Source organism: Leptodactylus fuscus, chromosome 10, assembly GCF_031893055.1.
Source record: "Leptodactylus fuscus isolate aLepFus1 chromosome 10, aLepFus1.hap2, whole genome shotgun sequence".
NCBI classification, from domain to species: Eukaryota; Metazoa; Chordata; class Amphibia; order Anura; family Leptodactylidae; genus Leptodactylus; species Leptodactylus fuscus.
In genome coordinates, this window is record NC_134274.1 from 34,941,119 (window position 1) to 34,965,055 (window position 23,937).

General features: G+C 38.6%; 1 protein-coding gene across 1 annotated transcript in view; it reads right to left on the bottom strand.

Moving 5' to 3' along the window:
* The window catches only part of LOC142183027 (ATP-dependent translocase ABCB1-like), a 37,668-nt gene extending 15,433 nt beyond the window's left edge, over window positions 1–22,235 (bottom strand). Inside the window, exons 1-15 of the mRNA XM_075257901.1 lie at window positions 22,162–22,235; window positions 18,610–18,700; window positions 12,109–12,163; window positions 11,319–11,463; window positions 10,305–10,389; window positions 8,598–8,789; window positions 7,955–8,126; window positions 6,772–6,896; window positions 5,898–6,075; window positions 3,400–3,513; window positions 2,284–2,394; window positions 1,722–1,847; window positions 1,431–1,634; window positions 805–975; window positions 547–708 (exon numbers count right to left, since the gene is read on the bottom strand). Coding sequence (XP_075114002.1) covers window positions 547–708; window positions 805–975; window positions 1,431–1,634; window positions 1,722–1,847; window positions 2,284–2,394; window positions 3,400–3,513; window positions 5,898–6,075; window positions 6,772–6,896; window positions 7,955–8,126; window positions 8,598–8,789; window positions 10,305–10,389; window positions 11,319–11,463; window positions 12,109–12,163; window positions 18,610–18,700; window positions 22,162–22,207 — 1,977 coding nt within the window. The 5' untranslated portion in view covers window positions 22,208–22,235. The remainder of the gene's footprint in view (window positions 1–546; window positions 709–804; window positions 976–1,430; window positions 1,635–1,721; window positions 1,848–2,283; window positions 2,395–3,399; window positions 3,514–5,897; window positions 6,076–6,771; window positions 6,897–7,954; window positions 8,127–8,597; window positions 8,790–10,304; window positions 10,390–11,318; window positions 11,464–12,108; window positions 12,164–18,609; window positions 18,701–22,161) is intronic.
* Window positions 22,236–23,937: the final 1,702 nt, after the last annotated feature.

A 23,937-nucleotide genomic window follows, 5' to 3' on the forward strand; every position in this document is an offset into this window, starting at 1 on the left:
GATCACAGGAGAAGAAAAACAGGAATTTAAGCTGTGAAGTATCTCCATCTATATCAGATAATGGAGTCCAAAAGACCCACTGACTTAAAGGGGTTCCCTCAGTGTCCATCATGATGTCCATTACTTTACTGGAAAAAAACAGTGCTGCATGCTGCGCTACTTTTTCCATTAAATAGGATGTGATCTGAAAGTCAGCATTATACATGCTGATAATCCTTGATGGTTTCCCTTCAGGCTGATATAGAATAATTCACCATTTTCTGTAGTAGATAAGCTGATAGATTACTTTAGGACATCGGTGGACCTCTAAGGTCCGTAAGGCTATTTTCACACTTGCATATTTGGTCAGCATCTTGCATTATTGTGTCAAGGCAAAACTAGGAGTAGAACCTATAGAGAGAAAAAACTAATAGAACAATTTCAACTTCTTCCATGTTTTAACCAACTCCTGGTTATGGCTTTTAAATACTGATGCAAAATACTGACCAAGATTTCAAAATGATAGGCCACTTTCACACTACTTATGTCATATTTTCAAGGTCGTACCTGCAACATTACAAGAGAATAGTACACCCCCTTCTTGTTCATGAGATCATCATGAGATCCCTGCTCCACCACAACACCATTGTGAAATCCAGCAATGACATCAGCTGTACGGATAGTAGACAGTCGGTGAGCAATCACAATGGTGGTTCGGCCAGATCGAGCCTAGTGGAAGAACACAGATGATTTTTTTAATATATGAATAAATCTTCTCAATAAGGGATACAGCCCTTCACATTATATGCTTATAAATGAAATTACCTTATCCAAAGCGTTCTGCACTATACTTTCACTCTGAGTGTCCAAAGCTGATGTTGCTTCATCAAGCAAAAGAACTTTGGGGTTGCGGACTAGGGCCCGAGCAATAGCTATTCTCTGCTTTTGCCCTCCACTGAGTTGAGCTCCTCTTTCACCCACCATTGTGTCCAGACCCTGAAACAAATATTAAAAACATAAGAACATAGCAAAAACCAACAGAGACTTGTCTAAAACTGAGGTTCTAACTAATATTTATTTAGATCTATGGTAAGTCAATGATCCGTCCTGGACACTACTGGACTACCATGACACACCATGAATGCCAACACATGAGTTAGGTTAAGAATTGCCAGATCGTTGACTTCATGATAAACTCTAAATTGATGTATACAACATTGGATTGAGTAGCTGGAGAAGGCAACAATATCAATACTGTCCATGATTATGCTCAACATACAATAGCAAATGATGCCAAACATCTCAAGTTCTAACAGAACTTGGACTCTTTCCATAGAACTCTTTGAACTAAATCACCTTATACTATATTTAAGAATAAATGGCCCTTTAGCAGAAAAATTGCACGACTGCTCAAGCACTTCCTGGAGTGTAGATGATCAGAAATATCTTACATCTGGAAGCTTAGATATGAAATCATAGGCATTGGCTTCTTTGGTTGCTTGAATGATCTCGTCTTCAGTGACATTCTCTCTTCCATAGCGAATATTTTCCCTGATTGTTGTTCCAAACAAAACTGGCTCTTGACTCACAACGCCAATATTTTCTCGCAGCCACTTCAGATTGAGTGTACGCACATCATGTCCATCTACTAAAACCTAAGACAATAAGTAAATGCAAATTACATATAGGTCATAGTATATGGCGTACCAGGTAAACCTATGGACTTAAACTCTCATACATACCTCCCCTACATGAGGATCATAGAATCTCTGCAGCAGTTGAATCGTGGTACTTTTTCCACAGCCACTGGACCCAACCAGGGCAATAGTCTTTCCAGCAGGAACTTGAAGATTCAGGCCTTTTAAAATCTGTAAGAAAAGGTTGCAGTTCATTGAAGTTCCAAGAGGTGGAAGGTGTATGGTTCTATTCTGTAACCCTGAATCCAGTGAGACTATATTGTGCTTGTTTTGGTCATGTGGCTTATAGTAAGCCACACGTATAGTTAGGTTATCAGCTCTGTTTAGTTAGTTGCTCACACGAGCAGGTTTTTTTATTTTGTTTTTGCCTGAAGTTGAGGCTGTATTTTATTTGGCTTATTTTGTGCCTGAAGTCCAGGTTCATTTATTTTCCAGTTTTTTTTTTCTAAATAAACCAGTTTTCTGCACATTTTGTGTCCCTGCCGTGACTGTCTTGTTCCACACCACTGCTTCTACCAAGCTAACTTCCACACAATATAAATAGATCACCATACTATTCTTTGTGTATAACTACAAATAGACATTGTCACATGTACAATATACTTACTTGTATGTCCGGTCTACTTGGATAACTGAAGTGGATATTCTTAAACTCAATGTGTCCTATAAGTCTTTCTGGTTTGTGTCCTTCATTGGAACTACTGTCGATTGGCCGATGCTGGAAACCAAAAATAATTGTATATTTAACTCAAATATGATGAAAGTGAATGCATTTCATATACATTAGTAAATGTGAAGGTTAAAGAAGTCTAACTCGACTCAAGAACCGAGAACCCTTTCCACATGGAGACAATTGGGAGTTGGGCAAGGTCCTAATAGTGAAGAGCTAGCATTTCTGCAAGTCTAAAGCATCAAAGTGTACCCTGCAGAGTCATTAAAAAAAACCTGCAGTCTGAATTGTGAGGTTAGTCTTGGTTGAGTAAGACTTTAACTATTTTTAACTCTGGGCAGAAATTCCATTAAACATCACAGTCTGCCGAAGCCAAGTTGCCTCATAAATGCTTAAGTTTATTTAAGGACATAAACTAATTTGTAACCAGAAGGGAAGCGAACATATGTTTGTATATTTTAGCATCCACTTATCTTGCCTTCCAAAGATATGATTCTAAGATTTTATCAACAAACGCTACTTGAGCTGTGCCCTAGGACTTATAAGTCTTCCCTTTGGGTTTTCTAAAATTTCGTTTGCTGTAGGGAAGAGTCCTTGTTACAGTAACAATTTAGAGGGTTGGCTATGAATTGAGACAAATTGTTATAGAACGTTGGAACGCTTTAGATTTGCTAATTTCTGACCTATGACCCGTGTGAAATTGGTATTTTTGATGTTGGGTAATTAGATGCAAATTATATTTTCACACATATTAAATGTTAGACGAATATAAGGAAATGTCTATATTGATTTATTCTGGTAATTGAGCCTTTATGTTCACATCAAATATTATGGTGTTTTAATACAGAATGCGCAGCAGATCTACATATTCGCACAGTTCTGTAAAAATACATGAAGCGTGGATGTGATTTTTTTTTTCAGATTTTTCTTCTTTTGTCCTCTATGAAGAATAGTGAACACAGCCTTATCCAGTATTCATTTCATACATCAGTCTTTCTATGTGAAGTGCTCATTGTACAGCCAATATTCTTTTGTGTTTGTCTCTGACTTTACCTTATTGATGACTTTGTATACTTCATAGGCAGCACCACGTGCATTAGCAATACTCTCTAGGTTAGGAGCTGCTTGACCAAGGGAAAATGTTCCGATGAGTACTGAGAAAAAAACCTGTTGAATGGAAAATAGGACAAGAAACATCAGAACAAGAAGAGTACGTTGACGAAATAAGAAATACATCCATACTGTAGTACCGGGCTGTTTGAGCTACGGCTGATCAGAGTTAAATTTAGGAACTAGTTACCTACCGGCCTCATTAATATATTATAATATTATACTAAAGTACCCCATTTAAACCCTTTCCCGCCTTAGAACATTTTACAATTTATCGTATTCATAATTTTCTCAAAAAGCCATAACATTTTTCCATTTCCATGTATTAAGGCTTGTTTTTTGCAGGACAACTTGAACTTCCTATTGGCAAGGTTTAATATTTCATAGGATATACTGGGGAGCCAGAATAAATTTAGAAAGGGTGTGGAATTAAACTCCGTTGCATTTTTTTTTTTTTTTTTTTTTTTTTTTTTTTTTTTTTTTTTTTAATTCTTTGTTGACTAAAGATTAGTTCACTAAAAAATTTTTTAGTGTTCATTGTCCAATAATAATGACAAAATTACTTTTATTCTGTGGATCAGTGTTATCACAACAATACCACATTTTATATGGTTATATTTCAATGAGTTAATTTTTAGATTTTTAATTTTTATTTTATTTTTTTTATTTTTTTTTTTTTTTTATTTTTTTTTTAGTCCTTTCCAACAAATATAATATTATTAAATAGTATATGTAATTATTTTTTTTCTTTACCTAAAAAAGTACCGTATTTTTCGGACTATAAGACGCACTTTTTTCCCCCCAAATTTGGGGGGGAAAAGAAGGGTGCGTCTTATAGGCCGAATGTGGCGCCTGGCATCCGCTGTAATAGAGAGGCGGAAGCCGGCAAGGGATAGACGCCATTACAGGTGCCGGGGCCTGCGACATCGCTCCTCTGCCCTGCATGAAGCCAGCAGCGGGAGGAGTGATGCTATTTCGCTCCTCCGTCCCCCCGCCGCTGGCTTCATGCAGAGCAGGGCAGCGATGTCTCAGGCCCCGGCGTCTATCCCTCCCCGGCATCCGCCTCTCTAGTACAGCGGATGCCGGGTCAGTATCAGCGGCCCCTTCTCCCCCGGGGCCGGTCCCCACCGGCCCCGTACCTGTAAAGTTGCAGGCCGGCTCCTGCGCGGCGATATCGCAGGAGCCGACCTGTTCGGGTGACAGCCGGGAGCCTACTGAGGCTCCGAGGCCCATCACTGCCGTATTAGTATTGCAGCTGGTCTCTATGACCAGCCGTAATACTAATAGACAGAATGTCCCATAGACGGCAATGCAGTTGTATTGCCGTCTATGGGACTTGCAATCAAGTGACCGCAGGTTCAAGCCCCAGGGGGGGGAATAAAATAGTAAAAAAAAAAAAAAAAAAAAAAAAAAAAAAGCGCTTTAAAAATATATAATAAAAATATGAAATAAATAAAAGTTCTAAATCACCTCCTGTCCCTAGAATATATATATATATATATATATATATATATATATATATATAAAATCATATATCATAAACCACCGGTTTTTTTTTTCAATAAAAGGTGATCTAAGCAATAGATATTCCCCAAAATGGTATAACTAAAAAGTGCTTCTGGCCCCGCAAAAAAAAACACTATGCATCCCCGTACAGCTGCAGGGTCACCTGTCAATGTGGCCTTGCAGCTGTTGCAAAACTACAACTCCCATATATTAAATATTTTACCAGTTTTTGCTTCAAAATTTTTTTTCCCTATTTTCCTCCTCTAAAAGCTAGTTGCGTCTTATAGTCCGAAAAATACGGTATATTACCCATTATGAGTTACACGTATGTGCAGTACATACTTGTTTTTGTATGTTCTGTCTGTATGGAGTCTGCAAGGGCTTAGCTATAGGGGGTGCAGTGGTAGCAGTCACTACCAGTCCCATGACCCTCTGCCACATAAAATATGACTATTTTAAATTGTACAAGCCAGGTAGGGGTCTCATTACAGATTTTGCACAAGGGCCCAGAAGCTTCAAGTTATGCCTCTAGAGTCTGCTCCTTTTTAGGATGTCATCTTGTTAGTACTTTGTGTTTTGATTCATATTGAATATTTTGTTTATTTATGCATTGATCAAGTCTTTTCATATATTTGATATGTTTGGTGTCCTTTAAACTTGTAGCTGTATGGCTAGGACTTTGTGACATAGGTATAGAATTTAGAGTTAATTTGCAAAAATGTCTCAATTTTTGGCCAGAATTATGTCTTTGCATGGGTTATATTACACAACTTGTTCATGAATAGGACTCGGAGCATATTCATAGCGGCTCATAGAACATGGTTACAATTTCTTAATACCCATGTCAAATCTGTTTGGTAACTGCAGAGGAGATTTTATTACTAATTCTAAGTACTATTCATTAAAATAAACACAAGAGGGAAAATCTTACTTACGATCAAAACTTTGCCAATGGTATATGTATCTTTTTCATCAACTGTGAGTTTGGTTCCATACCAGAAGGCCAAAGCATATGCTCCAAAAATGAGGAACTGAGAGAGTCCCATTGAGACATTAGTTGTAATTGTCTTTTTTATGCCCACTTTTTTAGCATCTACTAAGTTTGCATTATACCTGCAATAGAAAAAGATCAGCATGTAATTTTGTTTATAGAGAGTCAGTATAATATATATTATTCATTAAAATCCTTCCCTGTATGACTGCATTCAGACATACATGCTAACAGTGTTGGACTGGCCCATCAGAGGACCCGCCAGTGGGCCCAGATTATAAGGGTGCATGCACACTGAGTAACGCCGGGCGTGTATGAGAGCCGTACACGCCGGCATTACAGCAGACTGCCGAACACTTCCCATTCACTTCAATGGGAGCGCTCGTAACAGCGGCGTTTACGAGCGCTCCCATTGAAGTGAATGGGAAGTGTTCGGCAGCCCTGCTGTAACGCCGGCGTGTTCGGCTCTCATACACGCCCGGCGTTACGTAGTGTGCATGCACCCTAACACAAAAATGGTCCAACAGAAAACAATTAAAGTTGTGGGGTAACATGGTCTATTTCCTAGGGGCTATTGAAGTGTGGGCCCCCAGAACTGTGCAACCTCAATCTGACACTGGCAGTCAGCTCTGCCCACTGGACTCCTAAGGATAGAATAAAATACAGGTTGTACTAAATCTTTTCCTTTAAAAAAAAGTAATGGGAGAATTTATCAATCCCTTTAAACCAGTTCTGGCATAGAGGGGTAATAAGGTGATGCACAATTTGTACAGGGCTCTTTTTTGCACTTGGGCCTATGTATCTCAGAGACCACTTACTGTCTAAGTGCCTTTTCTTGACCATTGAATGCAACAACTGTCCGTATTGCTGTGAGAATTTCCTCTGCTACAGCTCCTGCTTTTGAGTAAGCGGACAATTCTTTGGTTGTGAAGGAAGCGAGTAGCTGAAAATAAAGAATATATTTATTTATAGTATTCATATATAGTATACTTGGTATAACAAATACAGAAAATGAGCAGACATATGCGAGCTTGCAATAAACCAGTTGCAGTGGTCACTTGTCAACATGCCACTTCATAGCTGGAGCCTGGAAAATAGAGACGGGCAGGGGCTCAAGCAGGCAATACCAGCGTACCTACAGGGGATGGTAAGGTGACCATTACTCCTTTTGCAATTTAGGGTAAAAAAATAAAAATCCCTTTATGGTTCCTTCAAACAGCAATTTTAAAATGCCATTTTTTATACCTAACATACATTTTATAGCACTTTTGATGGAGTTTTTATTTTGTGCTATTTTGTACATAAGTTATTTCTGCTGTTCAAAATCCTTTAAAGAAATCAATGGGATTATTGCCAGAAAAAAATAATGTCATACCCTTGAGCACGTTGAATAAACATGACAAATACTGTCATCACCTCTGTCTATCATGTACCTGTTATACAGAAATACCTGCAGTGTTGACTGCCCATAGAAAATGTACATCAATGATACACAGGACAGTAAGAATAAGCTCAAGAAATGACCCTGAGAAACAGGCAAATTGTATGGTATAGGTTGCATAAAATACACAAAAGTAACAAAAACATGAATTAAAAAATTAAAGACAATTTGGGGAATTTATAGATACACAATCTGGCATAGAAGTGGCACATCTTTGCCACACAGTCCTATTATTCCCTATCCATTGTATAGGGGATGATTTGCATATCATTGGGGTCCAATTGCTCAGACACCTACTGATAAGGAGAAGGAGGAGATTTGTCTTGGCTACCTCTGGAGCTCCCATTGCAATGAATGGAGTGGTGTGCATGCTCCCTTACCATCACTCCATCCATTTGTCCTGTCCTCCTGATCAGTGGGGGTCTGAGTTGTCCATTGCATAGCGGATAGGATACTTGCTTTCATTGGAAAACCTTGTTAGGTTTATCATTAAGATAAAAAAAAAAAAAAAAAAAATCCAACATGTTTACATGGAAATGTGACCAAGTCATCATATTTACCATAGTCCAGACAGCGGCAGATACACCAAGAAGTGGACTCACGGACAGGATGACTAATGTCAGCTTCCAGCCATGCACAAATCCAATGATTATTCCACTTATGAAGGTGGAAAAGAACTGGGCAAATATAGAAATCTTGTCCCCAAGTCCTTCATGAATAGTATTAATATCCCTGGAAATAAAAACAAATTAATAAATTAAAAGTAATATTCCAATACACAATACATTGTCAATATAATAATAAATTTTATTTTTATTATTTTTTATTATTAATTATTATTATTATTATTAATAGGGTTTACAGAATTTATAGCTTGTCGTATCTGTTGTCTACTAGTAGTGGCCGGTCCTGTGACATCAAAATGTGACATTTGCAAGAGATGATGATATAGGTGCATACTATTAGTAACATTTCACAGCTGTTTCCTACACAACTATGGACATGTTCTTATTAACTATTCCACAAAATGCTAGTATTCTAAATACCGTAGAACTGGAGACTACTAAATAAATAAAAATGTCCATAAATAATTCAGGAAAAGTCATACAAGCTGCCGATGTCCTCATGACTAGTACTACATAGAACAATTCTGTGACATCATCTATGTAGCATGATGGGTCTCCTATCAGCAGATTTCCTTACTCTGTTAGTCTGTTGTTCAGTGTCCCAATTTGGTTTGCATCAAACCAAGCCATATCCTGATGAAGAATGGCTTTGAAAAACTTTTGCCGAATCCTATGAGTCTGACGCGAGGCAGATAACAAAAAGGTCCAGATTTGGAAGAGACTCAATACGAAAACGGCACCACCAATGCCAATGTAATAGTAGGAATATCTGGGGGGTGAAGAAAATACAGTAATCATTTATCACTCTCATTTTCCATCAATAAGGTATAGAAAGAGAAATTTATTTGCAGATGATCAAGGAACCACATAGTAAACTATATGATGGACACATTATGAAACAGATTCAATAAAGCGGACACGGACCTGAAAACAAAGCTGTTGGCAGCCAGAATGATATCTTGGCTTTGCTTTAACATGATGTGTAATTACATATTTTATATAAGAATTATCTAGATGTGACATATATATGTAAAATATATGTGACAGATGAGTGAAGTAGTAAATACACAGATGACAAATATAATTTGGAAACTGAGAATAATTTCAAGGTGATTGACACTATACAATGAATATTGCTACAGATTTAACCCAAAAATAACAGTTTCCTCCATGTGCTTAGAACATTTTCCCATCTTAGATATTCATAGCATACATTGGATGCTATAAATGTTTGCAGAATGCAAGTCCCACCCCTGGGACTAAATTATCTGCAGAATAGATCACAGTCCCACATGGTGATCTATTCTCTACTGGGATGTGGTGGTCAGTGCAAGAGTACTAGAAGTGTCTATACTGTGGGGAAGTTAGCTTGGTAGAAGCAGTGGTGTGGACCCAAACAGTCAAGACAGGGACATAAAACATGTAGCAAACTGGTTTATTTAGAGACCTTGACTTCAGGAACAAAATGAGCAAAACAAAATACAGCCTTAACTTCAGACGAAAACAAAATAAAAACCTGCTTGTCTGAGCAACTAACTAAACAGAACTAATAACCTAACTATACATATGGCTTACTTCCAGCCACACGAACAAAACAAGCACAATATTGTCTCACTGGACTCAGGGTTACAGGACAGAACCATACACCTCCTTTCTCTCCATGGATCTGCATTGTAGTGCAGCCTTTTTCTGGCTCAGTAATGAGCCAATTATCTACACCCAGGTCTGAGGCTATTCCAGATCTGCCCTGAACCACACGTCAGAAACCTGGGGCTGATTCATCTGGACTCCAGAACTCTGCCTGTTACTTTCTTACAATACATATACTTTGCTCTTTCTGCTAGTTTTTGTAGTAGTCATGGAATCAACCAAGCATGCTTGCTTGAATGGCTCCTATAGAAGTAAATGGACAAACCCATGACAATCCCATAACTATATAACCCAGGAATACCCCTTTAATGATGTATTACCATTATCCTTTAAATAGTCTGTCAATGGCAAACATCAAGTTGAAGTAACCTAAATGAGCTCACTTGCACCTGCTAGTCCAACCAGTCTATAGTTCTCTCTAATGGTGACACTCATGTGGGTCATCACCCCTTCACACATTTATCTAGTTTGAGAGCGAGCACTGTACAGGTTCATATATGTATAGTAGTAAAAAAAGCAAATATGATAGTACATGCAATATGTCATATCATAAAAGGGTAGAGGGGCACTAATACAAAGCTAGAACTTTTTGATAAATTTGGTTTAAAGAATATGAGTTGTGCCATCATCTTACTTTGTCATTTCAGCTTCTATATCAATTTTTCCTATTTGCTTCTGTGCACATTCATCTGACGCAACAGTAGGCTGCAATTCAGTTACTATATAAAGAGAAAAAGAAAAGAGAAAGGTAAACAATTTTTAACAGAATTTAAAGGCAGTGTCCCACCATCACAACTATTCACAATGTCTAATTACTGTGGGTCTCAATGTGGAGAATCCCATCACAATCACAATAATGGGGTACTGCACCTAATTCTGAATGTAGCAAAAGTCAAAGTTTTTAGGACTGACCAAGACAGTTCAGCGCTAAACTCAGTTCCCATGGAATAGAGCAGCATCGTACATGAGCCACTCCGTTCAAACCAGAGACACAGGACTCCATTCTTGTGATTGTTGGGAGTCTAAGCACTGGATGTGAGACATTGTTTAATGCTTGTAGTCCATATAAATTGAATTCTCAAATTCTAAAAACTGTAAAAAAAAATAAAAAAATAAAAAAAGTGTCCTTTTCTTGCCGTGGAATTAATTAGCCACATAGTCCACAGTGAAAGCCACTTTGCTGATAAGGCCCATTTGTTTGGGGCTAGTGAGCCTATTGAAAAATCAGAGGGGCAAAAATAGAGAACTTTGAAGTGAACGTGTCCCAAGACTACCACAAAAGTTTAGACTTTTTTTCCCCCTTTGCAGGGTATATGCTTCTCAAGACAGCTTAGGAGACCAGTAGAGCCCCTCCGTTCAAACCCACGACTCGGAACCCCATTCTTGTGATTGTTGGGAATCTTTGCAGTGGATAGGAGACATTAATCAATTCTTCAACATCAATAATACTTAGTACATATTTGCAAGCCAGTATGCTCTATGCCTTAGCTTCAATGTAGATTTCATTCATCTTTCCATAAATACAGGCCTTCTCTTATAATTCCAGAATAAATATCACATATGGACAGAGACAGGACTGTAAGTAGATATAAAAGAATGACAGACCTGGGAAAAGGTAAGAGAGTTTAAGTACAGCCAAAATGCTTACGATTTATATCCATGCCACTTTGGACAAAGGAATCCGTCATGTTCCCAAAGACTATGATCATAATCGGAAGTCCAGTGCCAGAGGCCAGAGCACATATTAAACCAACAACCATCAGCAATATATCCCAAGTATCTGCAAACGTAAACTGGAAGAGAAGAAATATATGTACTCAGTTCAATCTGCATGGCAAAGATATATGGATTCACACAATATAAATAATTCTTAGGTGCATATTTTCCCTAACACTTTGTACAAATATATAAGACCAAGAGAGTACAAAATGGCTGCCTCTGATGCAGGTATATGAAAAATTCCCCATGCCGTTACATGAAATTAAATCGTAGCAGTGATGTAGCAATCGGGGTCACAGAACCATTATGCCTGGGAAACCAATAGGGAATTCAAAGGAATGTGAAACATAAAAGAAGCGCTTATACTTCTCCCTTTTGCTAAATCCACTCCTGACATCAATTTCATTGGTCAAGGCCTGTTTGCAGCTCAATCCTACTCAGATGAATAGAGATGAGATGCAATACCAAGAACAACCTCCACACAATGTATGGCATTGTGCTTGATAAACAGTGAAGAAGCAGCAGTACTCATCCCAGTGCTGTGACCTCTTCACTGGATAGGTCAAAAGATAGAAAAGGCCATCAGTGTCATAATCCTGAAAAGGTCATCAATGTCAGAACACAATATTTTAAAAACTAATCATAAGTTATTAAGTAGCAGCTATCAAAGATGGGTGAAAAATACAGCTCATTGATGTATATCTATGTGCACTACTTACCAGCTCAAGAAAGCCCACCATGGGTACAGATTGCTTTTTCGCTTTTTTTTTCTTCCTAGTAGGGACACAAAGTATATGTAAATTTTATAGTATTATAGCCATTAAAATGTAGATATCAGTCTGTCATGTTGAACAATTTGTAAAATAGATTGATTAGAAATCAAATGCTTGTATTGCATATAAACTGAAGTCTCAACTGGTGCTTAAAAACTGTAAAAAAAAATGTAACAAGATAAGCAGATTTCCTATGACAATCCAAAGGCAAGTATAAAGCAGTCAAGAACAATCAATCAGGATATGGAATCCACACTAGATACAACCAAATAACAGGCACCTGGATGAGGAGGGAGAGGGTTTAAATAAGTCTCCTGAGCTGATAATTGGATAATCCTCGGAGAACACTGAACACTGCAGAAGCTTCTCAGGTCGACACGGTAATCTTAAAGCAACATCGGTTAAACAGATTCCTGACAATGGTGTTTTAATTCTCTTAAGACCAGTGATATTTCGAGGATTTATATCTAAGCAAAATTTAATTTGTTGGAATACTGCATTCCTGACATGTTCACATAGCAGAATTTGCAGCGGTTCTTGAGGATTCAACCTCAAAATCAGCTCATACGTTTGTCTGGAATCTGCCTCCCATTGTCTGCCAGAATTACTCTTCACTTGCTCCTGAATTAATGTGGTCTTAAGGTAGCTGTAAATATTGAAGGAATATTGTAAGAATTTGCCTGTTTTTACAAGATTGGCCATCTGTTATGTATGGGAAGGTCCTCTCAGACAGGACTGTAGATGTAAGGGAAAAAAACATCCGAACATGAGAGGCATCAGAGAATATATCCAATCTTTTTATTAAGGGAGATAAGCAGAGACCAATAAATATATAAAAACATCTGTATAGGGAGGATGGTGAACAACTATTGACCAAATTATCACTCAGTCAACATCCTTAAGGGTACGTTCACTTGGCAGAATTTTGTGCTGATTGAGGCGGATTCCACCACAAAATCAGAGGCAAATTCTGCCCTCAATCTGTCTCCTGTTACTTTCAATGGGAGGCAGAGGTCGGAGAAGGACGCTGAGGAAAAAAAAAAAAAAAAAGTGTCCTGCCACAGATTGAATCAGCAGCAGGGTCCACAGTGGGAGCCACATTGCTGACAAGGCCCATTGGTTTGGGGCCAATAAACCCTTTTGGAAAGAAAGAGGGGGGAAAATGGAAGAGGAATTGGAGGCTGAAGTGAAAATAAGGCTATCACACAAGTTTAGCTTCTCAGTGAGTTCCAGCACCCATTCTGGAGACCATTAGAGACATCAATCAAAAACAGAGGGATAAACCGGTGAATCATAGTGAATCTCTATGCAATGTGAACTAGTGGGTGGTCATGCATCTAGTGTAACCATCCACATAAGTCTATTTTAGTTACCCTCACCTGTCTAGGAATAACATACTCCCTTTAAATCTGATTTACCCACTATGGGCATATTGTAGATATATACACGTATAAAAGGCACATTCGCCAGCATTGTGTGATCCTTTGTAGAATTGACGCTACATCTCCTTATTTACAGTATATATTACATATATAATAGAGCTGTACTTTACGGTTCAATTTCTGCCTAGAAAAATCTGTGCTTTTCTGTGCACAAACATCATTTTACATTGGATTATGAAGTTAAGCCCCAAGAACAGAATGGAAATGTTGTTAAAAACATAATTGCACGTTACCCTCGTATACTTTATTGCCGGTGTATAATGCCTTTATATCTGCTTTTATACCAAGCGGAGCATTAAGAATAGCTGAACCCCAGCCAGTAGGTGCAATTACATTTGCTGCTATAGCAATTAACTCCGAAAAAAATAAAAAAGGAGCAAGAGAGGCAGCAGTATCTAAAGACTAATGTGCAGAAAGCCAGCGTCTGACAATACTGTGCGATGGTTATATTACTGCATGTACAGAGGTGGTCCTATTACCAGGCAGCAGGATCAGAACTGGGGAGGAGGAATCTTAGCCACTAATTTGTAAGCTGTGTATCTAGTGACGTGTTCGTGTAAAAGCAGATAAGACACTGCCAAGATCTAGGCAAGTCCAAGACATATATGGAATGTAATCCCATGTACAAGGTATATACATGGCTGTCATGGTCATGCTCTGGCTTTCAACATACATTGTAGCAAGTCTGTAATTAGAAATGAAGTAATGTTGATTTACATTTAATATATTATTTCATTTACATAGTATGTATTCAATATATTCTGACCAGGACAAGACCATCTAAATTTGCAGATGAAGATCTAGTTAAGTGATTATCTAATCTGGATTTCTATTAATAAATGATCTCCAAGTTATTGTGCTAAAGGGTTCTTGGTATAACTAACAGAACGTGCCAAAATAATAGAATATTGGAGATAACTAGGCATCGCTTGAAGCTCTTGGGCCGACAACTTAACAACTGACAACCTTGCGTCCTGCCACAACTGGTTGACCGAAATGTACTAATACGGCAAACTGATGTGCCTTCATATTGCTCACAGATATGTGCAGATGATCTTATATTGAACATTGGAGATTCATGGGTCCACCTGGGAGAATGGGTCAGATGGTAATTGCCACTTTTGCAACCCCTTTTGAGTAAGGGTTCGCTCTTATTGGCAGATAAATAGCTCATAACAAGCAACGATTGATGATAGAGCTTGATGGACGCATGTTTTCTTGCAATCTTATGAGTTTTTTGGACATAATAATCAGATTATTTTACATTTTCCTCCTTTACATGTGTTTCCATTGCAAGCGACATATATACAAGGGGTTTTGCTGCTAATATTGCTTTTTAGGTGAGTCTATAAGATAAGATTAGCCACAAATGAAGAATTAACATTCATTGCTCGATCAATGAACATGGGCCATGCTTTCTAAAGATCCTTCATATAAATGATAATTTGGGGTATTCTCATCCCATGTACATGGACCTTAACACCACTAGACATGGCTACAGGAGGGAAGGTAACTTGTATGCATCTTCAGTTTCGGGTTAGTCCTAAAATATCCATTGCTTTAGTCACTTTTTATTACTGGTACCATTTTGCTCTCAAGCAGACACGGAACATTTTCTGACTTTGCTCTACTTCATACAGATGCTTGACCAGAAGTAATATCAATGGTTTACCAGGTAACATTTCTATAGAATTGGTAACCTTCCATATATCTCCCTCCTTTGCAATATGCATATAAAATAACTCCCCTTCCATCCAAATGGCTTGTTTAATATTTTAAACAAGCAGAGTCGGAATCAAAATTGGGGCCAGTTTGGGTGACAGTCATGGTTAGACACAAGCAGTAAAAAGTCAGAATCAGAGTCAGAGTCAAAGTCAAGTGGTGGAAGAATAAATGAGTCATGGACCATGGTTTGGACTACCAACTCCATAGTCCTGTCTATGAATAGATTTTTACATAAATAAAACGGAAGTATAATCTAAGCCTGGAAATAAGACGTTGATGTTCTCAGTATTCATAAACAATCATAATATATTTGTCGTCAGGGGAAAAATAGAACATTAAAAGCACATACGGTGTTACTGAAATGAAAATTGTACCCTGCATTGGGCTAAGTAACGTCAGTGACAAGCAACTGGAAAGCTGTCATTTACACAGGCATGTTGTGTAGAATAAAAAGACATCCCCGCTCAGCACTCAGAAGTAAAATAACTAGACGGAATGAGTTACATACATAAAAGTGGCAAAGATATGGAGAGCACAGGATATTGTAATAAACTGTATTCGGCTACAGAAAGGCTAGCGAGATGGGATTCTTATTATAATGAGTCGTCTCAGCGTGTAATTTACGCCCTTTACTGAAATACTTGTTATAATGTCAGCCCGTGTATCCACATGTACGGGTGACTCATGAATGAACTTGACTGACAAATGTATCATACAGATATAATTATTTCCAGAGTATTCCCTAAGAAGAATAAAATAACTGACTAAGTAATATGCCATATTCTTCTGGATAAAATGTATCGGAGCAGCATTTCCTTCAATTGTCCTGTGCTCTACTGATAAACACAGAAAATTGTTGTGGAAAATAAGATCGGATTTAATAGATGCTTGTAGAGTATTATTAAGTTCACAATAAAACACATACGCTTGGGATAGCACTGAAGCAGAGAATAAAGGGGCTAGGTTTGTGAATCCTATGAAAAACATAATTACTCACTTCATCAATCTCCCACCAATACAGCAGTGCCCCCTTTGGTTAGAAGGGCCAGCTCTGTCCTGGGAAGCCCCTTGGACCCATTAGAGGTGGTGGTTGACAGAAGGACACTGTACGTGGTGAGCTCCATGCTGGAGAACAAATCCCATCCCATGTATGAGACGGTGATAGCACTGGGCAGTACTGTAAGTGACCGACTGCTTCACCCCAAGTGTGAGAAGGAGCGCTATCAGAGATCATTCCTCTCAACCTGGTCAGGCTGTATAATCAACATCAGGCTAAGTGGAGATCACTCCACACAAAGAACTAAATGATCCTGAGTCTCTCTTTTCTTCTTAGTTGTTATGACTCCTAGTATCTTTTCTATCTGCTATGAGCTTGTAAGTGTTCTTGTAATATATTACTGTATTATCCATGCTGAATTTCCCCATGGTGGGACTATTGAAGGATCTTATCTTCTTGTATACAAATGGCTAGCTCATACTAATTCAGTGTGCTCAGTGGTCACAATGAAATGTGGCCACTGAAGTCACAGATTGGCAGCAGTGGTCCTATGCTGGTCACTTATACAACGATATGGGGGGGGGGTCGCTGGAGTGTCAGGACCAACTCTGCAGGGAATTGAAAATGTGTATATGCGTTATTTTAATTCACACTTGCAGCTTTAAGAAGTAGGATAAATCCTTTAAATAGCACGGAGTTCCCTATGTCTTTAGGGGGGTATCAGTAGTAGGATCCTCACCCATCCAGATGTAACTAAATAGACTAGTATTATGCCATTATATTCAAAGATAAGAAAACCACTTTAACTATAAAGAAATTGTGCTGATAAATAATAATCAGGGAAAAATCTCTCTGATGGGAAACTAAAAGAATTTATTATAATAGGGAGGGTAATACGCATATAATCATTGCTTCACTGATGATCCCCAAGTGACATTAGAAAGCCGTAGAAGGAAGATTTTTACTTTTCCTGTAAAAACACTAAGCTGTAAAAAATGTATTATAGCGCCAAAATGTAAACGTTAAATTAGCTATATACAGTCCTGTACGTTAGCAGCCTGAAGGCATATGATGCTGTCTGGTAGGATTCTGATCAGCGGTTGTAAATGTAATAGAGACTGTGCCAGCGCTCCGCAGATGCCAATCATTGGTACAATGCTTGTTTAAGAGTATTAAAGACAAGATAATTATTTAGTACCCCCGCCATGGGGAAATTCAGTGTGTTCCAGCAGAATGGATAATACAGTAATATATTACAAGAAAGAACATATACAAGCTCATAGCAGATAGAAAAGACACTAGGAGTCATAGCAAGTGAGAAGAAAAGAAAGACTCAGGATTATTTAGTTCTCTGTGCGGAGTGATCTTCACTTAGCCTGATGTTGATTACACAGCCTGACCGTGGTTGGGAGGAAGGATCTCCGATAGCGCTGCTTCTCACACTTGGGGTGAAGCAGTCGGTCACTGACAGTACTGCCCAGTGCCATCACGGTCTCATACATAGGATGGGAGTTGTTCTCCAGCATGGAGCTCACCGCAGACAGTATCCTTCTGTCCCTAAAGGAACACTAAAATGACATTGCAGCATTTCCTCCCTTCATTTCCTTGGTCCTATCTTCCAAAGTATAGTTAAAATTGAGAAACATATAAAGAAATCTGTGTGTGTCGGTGTGCCTGCCCTCCTCCTACTCATTATATGTATCTAGCTGTAAGACAACTGGCTGCAGTAGGACAAAGTCCACTTCTTGGTCCTCCAACCGGTCCAAGAAGGAGCCGATCCACAGGAGATTAACCCTTGTGTTCTTCTACAATACTGTCAATCATGCAGAAAATGGAAAATCTCAGGAGGATATATCTTCCATGCATAAGAATATAATTATGTAATAATCCAAGTAACGCATTGCAAACCAATGCTTGCATGATGCAACGTCTATGGCGACTACAACAGTATTGCAAAGAGGCAAGCAACCGAATCTTGAAACTTCTACCCATGAAGGATGTATGTCAGATTTTGCCACCTTGTAAATGACTCCTTCTGACACTAAGTAGACATTTGAAGCACAGTATAATAAAATATAGACTTTTTGTTTTAATAGCAGCATCACAAAGATTTATTGAGCAGGTCTCCGGGAATACGCAGGCTACTAGGTAGCGTCGCACCGCACTGCCTACCAAACATTAAAATAAATGCTCTTTTGTGAGGAGTTGTCAACAGAGACTGACCCCACTTAAATCACAGCTGGGGATATAAAAACAGACGGATACAGAAGGGATGTGACTTACTTGTCTGTCTCCTGCTTTATTATCCCATTACTTGCTGGCTTTTCATCTTGTTGAAAGGCAGGGTTGTCATAAGTGTTATCAGGAAAGCCATCTGCACAGAGACAATGTCACAAATTTAACAAAGGAAAAAGAGAAATATATGATCTCTGTACATTTCATACCTAGGTGTATCGTGAATGCATCATTTAGGATTTATATCGAAATTATCAATTATTACCATGGATTGCAAAATAAAGCTTTTCATCTTGCTTATAGTGAACATATAAGGGCAATGCCATACTTTATACTCCGTTTATTGCCATTCTTGTCAAAAGGACAGAAATTTCAATGGGACCCCCGACAGTCAATGAGACCCCAGTCTACTTCTGGCTCCAGCACAATATCATGGCTTCCTCTATAATAAGAGACCAGAACTCCAGTGGGAACATAGCCTAAGGATAGCAATAACAGTTGTCCAGGCTGTGGATCTGGAAAATAATGTTGTTCCATCCATATATTATAGGTCTTAAAGGTCAGTAATAAGTAACAGGTTTAAGAACTCTGCTCAGGCTCGGTTCATAGATATACTAACATTTGCATTGTTCTACTTTGTTAAAAGCAGAAACTATAGCATAAGCATTAACTATATGTCTCATGATGGACACCCAACAGACAATATTACATTATAATGTAATATTTTTACAGAAGTGGAGGCGGATGTGAAGCTACAAACACCACTATCATATTATGGGGTGTTTTTAGACCCCCCTGAGTATAATGGTCGGAGGGCTAGGAGCGGTGAGGGAACATTAAAAAAAAACAAAAAAAAACACTCTTACCTCTCCTGGGCTCCGGAAGACTTCAGGTCTACTTGGTGATGCCCCAGATGTCACATGAGCCAGGGCTTGTGCCCCAGCTCACGTGACATCCCATACATCATTGAAAATGGCCGACTTCAGCAGAGAGTATGCTGGAGACCAGGAGGCGCAAGTAACATTGTTTTTTATGTTTGTATCCTCCCCTGGGTCTTCGATTGTTATACTCTGGAGGGACATGTCAAACGTTCACCACGGGGCCCCACCATTCCTAGTACACCACTGCCTTCTAGTTTTGATGGAATCTGCAATGGAGACTTCTAACAGAACCTCCATCGCAGGTGTGAATACAGTCTTGGACACTGTTTGGAATACAGATGCTACAAACCATACACAGTCCTCGTTATGTCTATGGGGACCAGTGAGTAGAGGCAGACATCTAAAAGACCTTGATGTCCCACAAGCTGAAGGCTGGTGCTAAAATCAGCTTCCAGATTTTGATGCAATTTTTGAGCCAAAGCCAAGAGTGGCTTCACAAGGAATGAGAAATATATACAAAGTATAAACAAAAGCTAAAACAAAAGAGATGCAGCTTTTCCATAATGTGTGGCCTCATCCGAAGAACGTCTACAAGATTATATGTGTCGCCCTAGGTAAAGAAATGATAAGACAACACTCACGTCAGCTGAACAGATGGCAAAGCTGGAGGTGTTAGAATAGGAAGATGTTTTACAATAATGTAGCTGACATCAGTTAACCTACACGTATGGTTACACATAGCTACGTTACACTAAAGAATACATTTCACCAATTTATCACAGCTTCCATTCTTTTAGATGATGGAGGTTGAAATGAGACATCTAGAAATGCATGATTAGTTCATTAAAAGACAAAGCCATGAGATGACCGGAACAAAAGTTTTGCAAGAAATTATGATGAGTTGTAGTAAGTCAGGTACATCGTGGGAAGATCTAAACAGTGTCTTAAAGGGGTTATGCAGGACTTCAAAAACATCATGTCCATTGGTCACATGGCTGCTGCTCAATCCCATTCCGTTTTTTAATGGATACAAGTTCTAACTTACATAAACTATATAGAACATAGGTAAAAAAGTAGTAGAAGATGAGAGAGGTCGAGGGTTATGGATTTGTTAGTAGAAGAACGTGACCACGGGTAGGTAATATGTAGGGCTACAGTTTATATTCTGGAAGTAGGCACCAATGGTTGATATGCAGAAAGATGTAGGATCATTGGATTAGTGAGGAAAGCCAGCCTGGCAGCTAGATTTATAAGAGAGACCAAGTTGGGTTAGTGGAAAACCAAGTCATAGACTATTACAAGTCGGCAAATATGAAAAGAAGAAAGTCTGATACATGTTTAGTGGATTCCATTGTGTTGGCAAGCCTGAATGCAGGAGATGTTTCTAAGATATTATAGAATTGTGAATAAGAATGAAGAACAAGACTAAATAACATAACACATGCCAGTGAATGGGTAGTATGACCCTGAGATAGATATAGATAGATATATCAGGGTCATACTACACATAAATAGACTTGTATGGTGAGAGGTGTTACGTGGGTGTTATTTGAAGGAATGAATGTCCTCTTAACAAGCTTCATCCAAGAACACAGAAAAAAAGTCTGAAAAGATCTCTAAAGATGTCCATTCACAAGAATAGGTATTTCAAGTGATTCAAGAAAATACTGAACAAGAGTAAACAGATTTATTTATGGGGACAGGATCTAAAAAGAATCGGGCACATTGAAATCCAACATACCTAAAATCTCTTCCCCCAACCCTCCACAACCATTAGCGTTAAAAAGAACAGTCAGCTGGTTCTGATACATGTGAGACTGTTGGCCAATCTTGTTGATCGCAATAATTTTGGAGAGGGTATAGAGATGAGCGAGTACTGTTCAGATCAGCCGATCCGAACAGCACGCTCGCATAGAAATGAATAGACGTACCCGGCACGCGGGGGGTTAAGCGGCCGGCCGACGTCAAAGCGGAAGTACCAGGTGCATCCATTCATTTCTTTGGAGCGTGCTGTTCGGATCGGTTGATCCGAACAGTACTCGCTCATCTCTAGAGAGGGAGACTAAGATGACCCTGTTGTATTCCAAAGTACAGAAGGTTCTTCCACGGACATGTTCACCATAATGTGATTTTATGGTTGGGCATTCAAACCTATGTCATTGAAACAAACAATAGCCTTTTCAACATGAATAACTATGATTTGCATTAAAGGACAAGGTTTCTTTTTCTACATAGTCAATTTGTTTTGCAATCCCACAGGACTTCAATCACTAAGGAGCTCCCTCTGGGCCCAATATTGACCAATAAGTCATTAGTTAAATAAGATCTATGGATATAAGATTGTTACATATTATATAAGTGTGTTTTCAGTGGCTCTCTTCCTACCTTATATGTCTTTCCTTTCTAATGAGGAGTTTTTGGATCTCTTTCCAGACTCTCTATGTAACTTACTGTTGTCTTTCTACCTTGGTCCATATTCATACAGTACCCGTATACTACCTCATGACAGACAATTACTTTTAAGTTGCTCAATCTTTGATTATGTAACACCACTATTGTTATTTGACCTGTGACAACTTTTTGTTCTTTTTGCCTTTTTATGCTTTAGGCTACATCATTGCATCATTTTGTGTATACAGAAGTTCCATAGGAACCGATCGTATATCCAACAACAGTTTATGAATTACGTCTTAAGCAGATCACAATTAGCATGACTTACCAACAATGTGCGCGTCTTTTTTCGGTATATGCATATCTTCCTTCATTTTGGCTCAGAGATAAGGACTTCAGACCTGTTGGACAATAATATTGCTTATAAATGTTGTTGCGAAGAAATAGATATAGATGTCAAGTCTTTCTGCTATGCAACCTAAGTCACGCTACTGTGAGCAGACACAGCTAACAACGCAGCCCATCCTTATATGCATTATTTATTTTTATGTAACATGGACACAGTCTCATCTGCTAATCAGGAACACAATGATAGCATGGTCTAGAATGATCTGGAGTAGGACTCATAGTTCGGATCTGACCAGACATATGCATTCTTTACATCTAAAGCCATGTTCACATCTGTGATGGAGATTCCATTAGGAGTCCGGGCCACAGGTTCTGTCAAAAGTATCAGATAAAATGGTGCACACCATGATGGAAACTCTATGGACCGCTTTATAGTCAATGGGGTCTTTTGACTGCCATTGGTGTCCATGGGACAGATCAGGCATGGCTATCATTTTCATAACTGTACTCCTATGATGAAGCAAAACATATCTGAACAGAGCCTTACCAATAAGTTATACATAACTAAACAATTTTTGTAGCTGAATGCCATTATATAGCTTCCAGCGATCGGCAGATAAAGCATGACCAAACACATATGGCCAAACATTTCACAAGGTAATCCTTCAAGTATGAGATGTTCGTTACCATATGTTGCAGAAATGGATCCATTATCCTTATCGTTCATACACATTGTCTTATTAGATTAGATTATTTTTTTTGTTTTAATGCTGGATCTGGCTACTACTAGTCATATTCCTCTATTGCTTTGTAGAGAAAATAGGCAAGATTTGTCATTAAAAGGGACAGTCCAGGAACTGAAGGTAATTGATACTGATAACTTGTCCACAGGACAGGATATCAGCTTTAGGGTGCATTCACCCTAAAATGGCACAGAATTTGGTGTGGAATCTGCATCAGATTCAGCGCTGAAAAAAAAGCCTCCCATTGACTTCCTTGCAGAAAAAGGAACCCATTGATGTCAACGGGAGGCTTTTTTTTTCAGCGCTGAATCTGACACTGATTCCACACCAAATTCAGCACCATTGTGAATGCACCCTTAGGTTTGATTGGGGTCCAACTCCCGGACTCCACCCCAATCAGGTGTTTCAGCCACAGTAAGCCATATACTAGCTATACAGCCAGAAAAGGAGCAGGGCTGCAGTTACAGGTGCCACCACTACATTGTGTGGCCCTCCATACATTGTATACAGCTTCCAGTCTGTACTGTGTAGTGGGGGAGCTTTAACTTTAGTCCTTAATTTTCCTGAAAAATTGTTTTTGCTGTTTTTGTTTTTGTTTTTTTTTTTTGCACATTTACTCAAAATAAATATGAGGATTGTTTGCCAAGACCAGAGTAAGGACTATTTGTGATGGCAAGAATACCCACATTCCAACAGCTGGCCATATACATTAAACTTTTATTGGACAAAATGGTCAATTTTGAATCGGCCGACAGCAAGATTTTAGACTACAGACTTTAGGTTGCCAAGAATAATTCATCAGTGCTGGATATTTTTGGCCAGCAATATAGGTTTTTTTTGTTTTTTTGTTTTTTTTTTAACAAAGAAACTGCCCATCTGATGTTGATAGTGGGATTGTTCGTCCGATCGATAATGGGATATTTTGTACGGCGAAGTGACAGCCATCTGAAGTCTAATGTGTACGGCTTTGCACATAAATATACTTTAAAAATAAAAATCTCTGGAAAAAAATA